The 12486-nt window shown below is 44.3% G+C and overlaps 1 protein-coding gene across 3 annotated transcripts in view; it reads left to right on the plus strand.

Annotated features, from left to right (window-relative positions):
• The window catches only part of PPP1R16B (protein phosphatase 1 regulatory subunit 16B), a 108004-nt gene that overhangs the window by 27963 nt on the left and 67555 nt on the right, over positions 1 to 12486 (plus strand). For all 3 annotated transcript variants that reach the window (XM_019972417.2, XM_070801668.1, XM_070801669.1), the window contains exon 2: positions 2204 to 2554. In XM_019972417.2, the coding sequence (XP_019827976.1) occupies positions 2305 to 2554 (250 nt within the window). In that variant the 5' untranslated portion in view covers positions 2204 to 2304. The remainder of the gene's footprint in view (positions 1 to 2203; positions 2555 to 12486) is intronic.

The following is a 12486-nucleotide window of genomic DNA, read 5'->3' on the forward strand; positions in this document are numbered from 1 at the left end:
ATTAGCAGTGAATGACAATACCATAAAATACAGTGTGGACCCCAAACCAACCAAGCAAACAAAATATGATGTGGACCATGGGGGACTTTCTGGCTGTCTGGCCTTGAACCAAAAGTTACTCACTGCTTCCTCCAAGACTTCTATTCCCTTGGGCTGGGCAGCCCCATCCACTTCTGGCCATGTTTTTATTTTATTTTTTAATATTTATTTGTTTGGCTGTATCGGTTCCTAGTTGTGGCGCACAGGATCTTTATCGCATCATGCGGGATCTTCTGCTGCTGTGCACGCGTTCTCTAGTTGTGGCATATGGGATCCGGAGTGCTCAGGCTTCAGTAGTCGCAGTGAACAGGCTTAGTCGCTCCACAGAATGTAGGGTCTTGGTTCCTAGACCAGGGATTGAACCCACGTCCCCTGCATTGCAAGGTGGATTCTTAACCACTGGGCCACCAGGGAAGTCCCTCAAGCCAGGTTTGTATGTGTTGTCTCCCAGAATTCCCTTCATGGTGTTCAGCTCGTCTACGTGCCTTTGAACATTGGGAAGCTCCTTCTCAGCTCATGTCTGCCCTCCTCAGCGAGTGAACTCCTGCTCATCCTTGGAGATTCAAATCAATTGCTTCCTACTTTGGAGAGCCTTTCCTGATAACCGCAGCCAGAATAGCTCATCCATTTTCTAGCTGTGTGGGATTCGGTAGGTTAATTAGTCTCTCTGTGCCTCAATTTCCTTATCTGAAATAGGGATCAGAATAGTACCTGGGCTCATTAGGTCATCAGAAGGATCAGGTTAATTTATAGGTAGATGACACCATGACAGACCAGTAGACGTGGTGTTTCCTAGAAGGCAGAGCTGATTCTTGATCCATCTCTGAACCAGGACTCATCACAGGGCAGGTTTCACTGTTTGATTCCTTGAGGAAGTAGGGAAAAATAAATAGATGGTCCCTTAGCTCCTAGTGAGTTCCTGCCCTCATGATGATACAGCATGGTTGTGAATTCAACTCCTCTGAGCTCCTTACTTTTAAAAAGGAGTATCTATCTAAGTGGCTAAAACACTGAGCATGCCAAGTTCTGGCAGAGAAACTGGATCACTCATAGATGGCTGGAGGGAATGAGAAATGGTACAGCCACTCTGGAAAACAGTTTGACAGTTTCTTATAAAACTAAACATGTAATTACTGTACAACCCAGCAGTTGTACTCTTGGGCATTTACTCCAGAGAAATGAAAACTCATGTTCACACAAAAACCTGTACGTGAATGTATTAGCCCCAGGCTGGAGACAACTTAGATGATCTTCAGTGAGTGAATGAATAAGCAAACTGGGGCACATCCGTAAAGTGGGGGTTGTTGTTGTTGTTCAGTCATGTCCAACTCTTTGTGTCCCCATGGACTGTAGCCTGACAAGCTTCTCTGTCCTCGGGATTCTCCAGGCAAGAATACTGGAGTGGGTTGCCAGGCCCTCCTCCAGGGGATCTTCCCGACCCAGGGACAGAACCTGCATCTCTTAGGTCTCCTGCTTTGGCAGGCAGGCTCCTTACCAATAGCACTGCTGGGGAGCATCATGTCTTAGACACAGTGTGGGTGATCTTCTTTGCCACACTGGAGCTTCTCTTCAGTTGCCTCATGGGGGCTTAGTTGCCCTGTGGCATGCGGGATCTTAGTCCCCCAACCAGGGATCAAACCTGCGTCCCCTGCATTGGAAGGTGGATTCTTAACCACTGGACTCTTCAGAATGAGGTTCCCAAAGAGCTTGTGTTTCTGTAGGTTATATCTGCCCATATTTACCAAGTTATAAATTAATACAGAGACATTTAAAATACAGTACTCGCTCCTTTAAAAATAACAATAAACCCCTTCCATGTTATAACAATAAACTCCTGTATGTGTTGTAACAATAGAACAACCTTATATGAAATTATAATACGACCACCAAAAGTAAGGATTATTGTATGACTGTGATGGAGGTGTTAACTAACAGTTGTAATCATATTGCAATATATAAGTATGTCAAATCAACACGGTTGTACAGTTGAAACTTACACAATGTTAGAGGTCAATTATATCTCAGTTAAAAAGAAATAAGGAAGGAAGACAATAAAATAGGGGGCGGGGGAAACGTTTGGAAGGTGGGACTGGGTGACGTCATCAGATCGGAGTTTTGAGTGTGACGCCATGTCCATCTGTGTCTCTCCCGCTCCCTGCCACAGGCCCCAGCATGCCGCCCCAGCCCCGTAGGAGCCCGCATGCTGCCCCGGCCCCTGGCGCGCCGCGCTAGCCCCCAGCCAGGGCGCAGGGAGGCGCGGAGGCCATGGCCAGCCACGTGGACCTGCTGACCGAACTGCAGCTGCTGGAGAAGGTGCCCACGTTGGAGCGGCTGCGCGCAGCCCAGAAGCGCCGGGCCCAGCAGCTGAAGAAGTGGGCGCAGTATGAGCAGGACCTGCAGCATCGCAAGCGCAAGCATGAGCGGAAGCGCAGCACGGGCGGCCGGCGAAAGAAGGTGTCCTTCGAGGCCAGTGTGGCCCTCCTGGAGGCCTCGCTTAGGAACGACGCTGAAGAAGGTAGGCCACTCCTGGGCCTGGTTGGTGGGTGGCCTCCTGGGCCTCTTGGATTCTGGGTTCTGTGCCGTGGAGGGGAGAGCAGGGTGGGTCTGACCCTCCTCGCCCACCTTTGGGCAGCCCCAGGCATCTTAGGAGGTGGATGTTCCTAGGAAAGGCGCTGGAATATGAGACTTTTTTTTAGACAATAATGCCAGCCTTTGGCTAATACATACTTATTTTCCTTCCCTCACACTAATATTGACTGCCAGCCTATGTCTTGTGTATTACAATTCCAGATAAAGTGGTAAACCAATTGGATCTGGTTTCTCTCTTCCAGGAGCTCAGTACTCAGAGGACCCTGCATTTCCTAAGCCCCTTCTCTGTGCCCGGGAACTGGTTCCTTTTATTGGGTCTTCACTGCAGAGGTAGATGGGTTAGACAGGTGGAAAACAGCATAAGTAGGCTCTGAGGTTGGATGACCTGGGTCTCAAACTCGTTTTGTCAGTTATTCCCTCGGTGACCCTGGCAAGTAGGCAAGTCTCTTCAGCTCCCTGTACCTTAGTGTCTGCTTCTGTAAAATGGGGCTAATAATAGCATCCACCTCCAGGGCTTGCTCTGAGCATTAAAGTAGAGAATACCTGTAAGTTCTTGACATGGTCCCTCATACTGTGTGAGTGATTAGTATGTTTTATTATATTATTACTATGTTTTATTATATACATTTATATAAAATTATGATTATATAAAAGTATATTTATATAAAGAGTGTCCAGAAAGTCTAGAAATAGATGTACACAACGTTGACTGGGACATTTCCAGTCTGTAAAGCAGATGAATAAATAAATATGAACACATACATACATTCATATAATCTGTTTCCAGATTTTTTGGATACCCTGTACTTGTTATGTTGTATTTAATTATGTTATCATGATTATATGTCCTATTATCCAGATATCATAATACCCAAGAGGCAGGGATAATAATACTCATTTTACAGATGGGGAAACTGAGACCAGTGAGGTTCAGAAACTTGAGCAAGGGAGGAGAGCTGGGATCAGAACTCCCAGAATCCAGGCTCTTGTCCCTGTGGCTTCACAGCCTTGTGGCAGCTGTAAGTTGTAAGAGTGAAAGGAGGATCTGTGGTTTGGCCGAAGCCCTCTTCCTTGAGCATGCTCTGAGGGCTCATGCCTGCTCTCTGTGCAGCTGAGATGTGTTGCCTTTGGTAAGCGCTGGTGCCTCCCTGAATATGAATCCCTTCTGCCTGTCCTTGGAGGGACCCAGCCGTGTTTCTTGGGTCCCTCTGGTCTCCTGCCTTCCCACATCCTCCGGACAGTTGGTGCTAAAGCAGCCAATGAAAGAACGGAGGGGTGGAGGCACTTACCACACTGGTGGGTATTAGGGTTTATGTTTGTTGCCCCTTAGATTCTAGAACCCTCTGAGAAGCACAGGTCCCTTTCTGGCCTGGTTACAGAGCGCCCTGAGACTGAGCAGAGAGGCGTCCCCAGAACCCCTCAGCTGCAAACAACGCAGCCAGAACCCAGGGTGAGCAGCCCCTGTGAGAGAGGCCTGAAGTCTCAGGCTTGGGGGACGCTGCCCTGTGGGGCTCCTTCCTACATGTCATTTACCGGGTGACTCGGCAGGTCCCTCCCACTCAGTGGGCGGTACATCATGATGTGTGATTTTGTTGTGGGCGGCGGTGCATCAGCCCTCCTTTTCCACTTGTCTTCCATTCCCTTCTCCCCTGAGCCCCGTTTCCCTTTGCGAAAGAGGCTTTTCAGAGGTTCTGTGAGCTGACAATGGGCTGCTGCAAAGCATCCACGCACCGTCCACCACCCCGCCCTGGTGCACTCCCACCCCTCCAGGTTAGAAAGAGTGCTGGGCTTGGGTCCAAGGTTCAGAGGCCCCTCGGTCCTTCGGTCCTGTATGTGACCTTGAAGAGCTTGTTTCACCTCCCTGGGTTCAGTTGCTTAATCTATAAAATGGGTTTTGAATACTTGCCCTCAAGGCGGTGTGGCAAGAATTAGACAAGATCCCAGATGTCACAGCTCTTTGAAAAGGGACCCTGAACCCTGCACCAGTAGGGTGATCATTTTAACACATTTTCCCACTGTGTGTGTGTGTGTTAAACAGACTTGAGTGTTTTTAAGAATGCAAATACATGCTTCTTATAAAAATCAAACAACATAGAGTTATACAAGTCCTTTCCTTCCTCTCTCCCTCCTTTCCTTCCTTCCACGATTGATGTATTTCCTTCCACAATTGATATATTTCCTTCCAGGCATTTTTCTCATTTACCTATGTGTTTGTAGACTTGATGAACTATAGAGCTAGTTTCTGACTTTTGTTTGTTTTTTATGTAACTGGTATATACTAGATACATTATTCTGTAGGGTTTTTTTTTTTTCACTCAATAATATATCTTGGAGGTGTTTTCATGCCAGTACAATGGAATAATATATCTGCATTCTTTTTAACTGCTTCATAGTATTCCACAGGGAGAAGGCAATGGCACCCCACTCCAGTACTGTTGCTGGGAAAATCCCATGGATGGAAGAGCTTGGTAGGCTGCAGTCCATGGGGTCGCTAAGAGTCAGACACAACTGAGTGACTTCACTTTCACTTTCCACTTTCATGCATTGGAGAAGGAAATGGCAACCCACTCCAGTGTTCTTGCCTGGAGAGTCCCATGGACGGAGAAGCCTGGTAGGCTGCAGTCCATGGGGTCGCACAGAGTTGGACACGACTGGAGCGACTTGGCAGCAGGCAGCAGCAGTATTCCGCAGTATGGATTCACCAGTATTTTTAGCTAGTTTCTTTTTGTTGGCACATAAGTTTTTTTTCAGTAGTTTTACTTTTGCCACAGTGAATGTTTTGTGCATACATGCAAATGTTTATCTGGATATTAAATTTGAATGAGAAGAGTGCTAGGTCCTCCCCCTCCACCCCCGGCTGGTCCCCTGGCTCTGGGCAGAGCCAAGTGAGAGTGGAGGGCCAGAGCACTGTGCCCTGTGGCCTCGCTTTTGGGGTGCATTGAGAGGTGCCCCTGGGGACCACAGGTGTCTGGGTTTTAAGCAGGGTGTGGAAGCTGCTAGCAGGCGTTCTCACCAGACTATGCTCAGCTTTCCAGCAGCACAACTGAGCCCGATGCTCCCAGCTGACTGGGATAGCTTCTGTGTGCTGGTGGGGCTGCCGGTGGGGTGGCTGCTGGGGCATTAGCTCCCAGTGGGATGGGAGTGTGGGGTGGCAGCTCCCCCACTCCCCGGAGCTCGAAGCAGGGGCTGAGTCAACCTCCTCCGCCTGCCAGGGTGATGTGAGTCATTCCTGGAGTAAGGCAGCACTGAGGAACTCACTTTCTTTCTCTAGCCCTGCATCGCCTGCAGGTTAATGTCCAGACACCAGGGACACTCTGTGGCCTCCTGAGCCCCATTCTCAGCTTCTCACTGCTGGGTATCAGTTCACGCTCCAGCCACCTCCAACTCTTCTGTCTTCCGCCCCACGCCCTGCATTCTCTTACCTTTCCACCTTGGCATATGTGGTTCCTTCTGTCTAGAACATTCTTCCACTAACTAACTCCTACACCCTTCAGGTTTGGGTTCCTGTGTGACCTTCTTGGGGAGCCGTCTCTGATCCCTTTTCTGGACCTTTTCCCCCACCACTTGGTAGAGCAGTAACTCCATACCCAGCTGACATTTACTGAGAGGTGAGAAGCATAGTCTTTGAAGTTAGCTATCCAGGATTCCTCCTCTCAGTTCTGCTGCCTACTAGCTAAGCAACCTGGGAAAGTTCATTAACTTCCTGGTGCCTCAGTTCCCCATCTGTAAAAACGAGGATGCTATAATATGCCTGCTAACCCTGTAGGATTACATTGGGTTGATATATGTGGGAGTGATATGGTAAGAAGTGTTTATCATGGATATATAATTTATATCACTTATATGTGGAATCTAAAATATGACACGAATGAACTAATTTACAAAACAGAAACAGATTCACAGACATAGAAAACAAACATGTGATTACCAGGGGGGAAACGGGACGGGGAGAGATAAATTAGGGGTTTGGAATTAGCAGATTATAAGCTACTATATATAAAATAGATAAACAACGAGGTCCTACTGTATAGCATAGTAAACTGTAATGGAAAAGAAAATGAAAAAATGCATATGTATAACTGAATCATTTTGCTGTATAAAAGAAACTAACACAACAGTGTGAATCAACTATTCTTCAGTTTTTGGAATTTAAATGAGAAGTACACATGATGTAAATCGCTACCTTGCATTATCCACTCTTCTACACTTACACATTCTTCTATTTATTTATTTATTTATTTGGGCTTCCCTGGTAGCTCAGCTGGTAAAGGATCCACCTGCAATGCAGGAGACCTGGGTCTGATCCCTGGTTTGGGAAGATCCCCTGGAGGAGGGAACGGCTACTCACTCCAGTATTCTTGTCTGGAGAATTCATGGACAGAGGAGCCCGGCAGGCTGCAGTCCATGGAGTCGCAGAGAGTTGGACACAGCTGAGAGACTTTCGCTTTCACTTATTTATTTGTTTATTTTTGGCTTCATTGCTGCATACGGGCTCTCTCTAGTTGTGGTGAGTGGGGGCTACTCTTTGTTGTGGTGCTGCACGGGCTCAAGGTGATTGGGCTCAGAAGTCATGGCACACGGGCTTAGTTGCTCCATGGCACATGGGATCTTCCCGGACCAGGGATCGAACCCATGTTCCCCGCATTGGCAGGTGGGTTCTTAACCACTGGACCACCAGGGAGATCCATTCTGCAGTATTGATATGCCACTGGTAATCCATTCACCAGATGCTAAACATTTAGATGGTTTCCATTTGGGGTTTTGATGAATAATGCTGCTAAAAACATTTGTATGCAAGTCCTTTTGGGGACATTTGTTTTTATTTCTCTTGGGTAGTTACCTAAGAATGGAATTGCTGGGTCAGATGGTAAATCTATCCCCAAAGTTAAGTTTCTTAACTTTTAAGAAACTGCCAAACTGTTTGGCAAAACGGCTTCACTGTTTGACGTTCTCAGACCTCATTTTACAGGTGAAATTGTACATTGTGTGTTTCCACTGAAGCTCTGAGAGGCAGTGTCACTTGCCAAGATCTCATAGGTTTGAAGTGTCAAACCTGAGACTTGAACCCAGATCTGTGGTCCCTGAAGCCCATGGTTTTAACCACTGGGTGGTCCTGGAACCTCTTGCTTTTGTTTTTTCTAGAAAATATGAGAACGATTCACTTGTGGTTCTGATCTGTGTCTCTGTGGGCCTTAAGGCCCCTCGTGTTTTTGCTGTCCTCTTGGGCCCTTACTATTGGTGGGGGGTTGGGAGGGGGCGGTGGCGGTCCCTGGATAACCTTTTCATCCCCACCTGTAACTTCTTTCCATGGCCACATGAGCCAGCCTCTCTTGAAACGACCAAATATTCATGAAATTGTCAGGGCTTCTGTTCTTCCCTCAGAATGTGTAGGGCTTTCTTTAGGGAAACCCTGAAAAAAACATTGAAGAAAAAGTTGAGTGATTCTTATGCAGCCTGATTTTAACTCTTCAGCTATTATTCTCACGGTAAAGGTTTTCAAGCTTCTTTTTTTAAAGAGTGGAAACTTTTCTTTAAATGAACTGTTGTGCAGAACCCCAATATGTAAAACACATGAAGAACTATTCTGGCTGAGGAGGCGGGGGATGCTGGCTCTTCTTCCCCTTGCCTCCCTCTCTCTGCTCCCCCAAACCTCTCCCCAACCCCCAGGTGCGTTGGCGGACATCTGGGCCCCGCACACTGAGCTTCAACCATTGACTCATCTGAAGAAAACGCAGTTTGAACCTTCACTTTTGAATGATTTTGCAAAGGGAAGTTTCTTTTCACTTAATTATAAAAATAATGCATCCTTGTTTGTAGAAAAGTTTAAAGGTACAGAAAAAAATTCAGAAGAAAATAAAATCACTCATCCTTCCACTGAAGAGCAACAGTCATTGAAATATCAAAAAAATTTTTTTTGTTATTGTTCTATCCATCAGAGTCCTGATTGGAAACAAAAGATGTTCTCACATAGAGTATTTTGAGTAAAGTTTAATAAAGAAGCAATTTGCAAAGAGTTTAGGGCAGTAGTCTTCAAACATTTTGGTCTCAAGGCATGTTAATGTTATTAATAACTGAGAACTCTTAAGAAATCTTATTTACATGAGTTTTATATCAATATTTACCATATAGGAAATTAAAACTGAGGAGTTAAAATAAATGTGTATTCACTGACTAAAACATAAACTTATTAACTGTTGTACTAGTTATTTATTGTTGCATTGCAGATGAGCTCAAAATTTAGAAACTTAAAACAATAAATATGCGATTTCCCTGGTGGTCCAGTGGCTGACTTCGCTCTCCCAATGTAGGCAGCCTGGGTGTGATGCCTGGTCAGGGAACTAGATCCCTCATGCCACAACCAAGACCTGGCACAGCCAAATAATTAATTTTAAAAACTATAAGAATTAAAAAAAGATACATATTTACTGTCTTACACAGTTTCTGTGAGTCAAGAATCCAGGAGCAGCTTAGCTTACGTGATTCCAGCTCAGGATCTCTCATAAGTTTGCGATCACCTCAGGGTTTAACTGGGAGAAGGCAATGGCAACCCACTCCAGTACTCTTGCCTGGAGAATCCCATGGACGGAGGAGCCTGGTAGGCTGCAGTCCATGGGGTCGCTAAGGGTCAGACATGACTGAGTGACTTCACTTTCACTTTTCACTTTCATGCATTGAAGAAGGAAATGGCAACCCACTCCAGTGTTCTTGCCTGGAGAATCCCAGGGACGGGGGAGCCTGGTGGGCTGCCGTCTATGGGGTCGCACAGAGTCGGACACGACTGAAGCGACTTAGCAGCAGCAGCAGGGTTTAACTGGGGCTGAAGAATCCACTTCCATGATGGCTTACCCACAAGGCCCTTGGCAGGAGGCCTCAGTTTCTTGCCATGTGAGCCTCTCCCTCAGACTGCTTGAGTTTCCTCTCAACATGGCAGCTGGCTTCCTGCAGAGCTTGGGATCCAAGAGCTAGAGCAAGGAGGGAATCACAGTACCTCTTACGACCTGCCTTGTAAGGCACATACCATCCTTCTGTCACATTCTGTTCATTAGAAATGATTCACTAAGTCCAGCCTACACTCAAGGTGAAGGGGATTAGACTCCACCTCTTGAAGGGAGGAGCATCTGTGGACATGTTTTAAAACCACCACACACGTTAACATAAATCTTTTTATGAAAAATGATATTTTCAAAACAAAAAAAGTAGTGAGGAGAGTAGCCTAGTTTTATGCTTTTGCAAATCTTTTAAAGGTCTGGCTTAATAGAAGACAGCTGGATCCTTTCATCTGCTTCTGAATTCAATCTGTTGTGGTATGTTATTTTGGTGGAAGTAAATGAAGAAAGTCTTACCTCATACAGATATGGAGTTGGAAAAGGGTGGAAATATTTTAATTGCCTTTTCAGATAGATGTGGGTATTCTTTGAAACTTCAATCAAATACAACAGGTAGTAGTTTCTCGATGGCTAATTGCAATGTGGAATCTGAAACACATCAGTTTTTAGCTTTTCTTATGCTCTTATTGATACATTAAAATCTGTTGGTTTCTCTTATATTTTGAATATTTTATCCACGCATACTTTTTTTAAAAAAACATAATACATTAATCTGTTAGAAAGTATTGGCTCACTTTTTTAGATATGACATCAGAAGCACAAGCAACAGAAGCAAAAGTAAACAAGTAGGACCATATCAAAGTAAAAAGCTTCTGTGTGGCAAGAGAAGACCACTAAAATGAAGAGACAACCTACAGAATGGGAGATATATTTGCAAACCATATATCAGATAAGGGGTTAATATCTAAAATATATAAAGAACTTTTACAACTCAATAGCCAAAAAGCCAAATAATCCAATTTAAAAAATGGGCAGAGGACCTGAATAGACATTTTTCCAAAGAAGATATAGAAGCAGCCAACAGGTACATGAAAATACAGTCAGCGTACAAATCATCAGGGAGATGCAAATCAGAACCACGGTGGGATATCACCTCATAGCTTTTAGGTCGTCTGTTCATCAGATAGATGAGAGATTTATCTGTTGGTAAGGATGAGTAGACAAGGGAATTCTGTGCACTGTTGGTGGGAATATAAATTGGCGAAGACACTATGGAAAACAATATGGAGGTTCCTTTAAGAATTAAAAATAGAGCTTCCGTATGATCCAGCAACCTCACTTCTGAGTGATCTGACAGAGATCACCACCTGGGAGAGAGATCTGCACAGCAGTATTCATTGCAGCATTATTCGCTAGAGCCTAAATCTTCTTCATGAATGAATGGATTAAAAAATGAGATGTATATCATTGGATCATAAAAAAGAAGGAAATACTGCTATTTGCAATAACATGGATGAACTTTTAGGGCATTATGCTGAGTGAAATGTCAAAGAAAGATAGGTACTATTTGATACTGCCTATATGTGAAATCTAAAAAAACCAAACTCAGAAATGGAGTAGAATGGTTTTTGCTAGGGGCTGGTGAGGGTGGGAGTCAAAGGGTATAAACTTCCAGTTATAAGATGCATAAGCCCTGGGGATCTCACATACAGCAGGGTGACTATAGTTAACAATGCTACATATTTGGAATTTGCTAGGAGAGCAGGTCTTAAATGTTCTCACCACATACGTGTAAAAAGGACAATTTTGGGAGGTGATGGAGAAGTTGGCTAACCTTACTGTGGTAATCATTTTGTAATAAATATGTGAATCAAATCAACACATTGTACACTTAAGCTTTCACAACGTTATATGTCAATTATATCACAGTAAAGCTGGAGTTAAACAGAAAGTATTGGTTCACTGAGTTATGCACATCTTCTAAGTGTTGACACATTTCACTATACAATGTAAAAAATTTTTATTTTCTAACCTATAACAAAATATAACTTGCAACCCCCCCCCCCCCAAATCACCATACTGTACATTGGAAACTAATGCAAAACTGTAAATCAGCTATCTCATATTGGTGTTAAGTGCTCATCACTCATTCAGGTCCAACTCTTTGTGGCCCCATGGACCGTAGCCCGCCAGGCTCCTCTGTCCATGGGATTTTCCAGGCAAGAATGCTAGAGCGGATTGTCATTTCCTATTCCCGACCTAAGGATCGAATCTGTGTCTCCTGCATTGGCAGATGGATTCTTTACCACTAGTGCCACCTGGAAGCCCAAACTACTTCAGTAAAAAATTTTATATATTTAACACCCGTCTCACCAGAAGATTCTTCAAGTACTGGGAAACTATGAGGTCATGGCGGTGATACAAGTTTTACAAAATTCTAATTTTTACCTGAAAGCTAAAATTCTGTCATTGGCAATAAACAATATCAGTGAGAAAAATCTCTTTGTCCGTTTTAGAGGAAAAGACTGATAACCGTTGTTTGCAAGTCATTCTTTAAGTAAAAATGGTGATCCAGGAGAAAAAGGACTAGCTTAGTACACAACTTAATCCTCAACTAATGTAGATCGAGACAGTGATCCTACTTCATGCATACTTCTCATTTTGACACGCAGAATATTTATAAAAAAACATGTACTCAAGGGTTGCGACATAGTAAGATTAGTACATTTATGGCATCAGCAAGGACATTTAAAAGTGAAACGTATTGATTTTTTTTTATTGTGGTGTGTGTTTTGTTTTTGTGTTTTTATTAAGACTTTTTTTCAGAGCAATTTTAGGTTTATGGCAAAATTGAGAGTAAGTTACGGCAATTTCTCGTAGACTCCCTGCTCTGCCCCTAACTACCCACAGCCTCCCCCATTATCAACCATCCCCCACTGGAATAGGACATTTACTACAATTGATGAACATACACTGACACATAATCACCTAAAGTCGGTGGTTTATAGTTCACTCCTGGTGGTGTACATTT

The sequence above is a fragment of the Bos indicus genome, chromosome 13, assembly GCF_029378745.1.
Source record: "Bos indicus isolate NIAB-ARS_2022 breed Sahiwal x Tharparkar chromosome 13, NIAB-ARS_B.indTharparkar_mat_pri_1.0, whole genome shotgun sequence".
NCBI lineage: Eukaryota > Metazoa > Chordata > Mammalia > Artiodactyla > Bovidae > Bos > Bos indicus.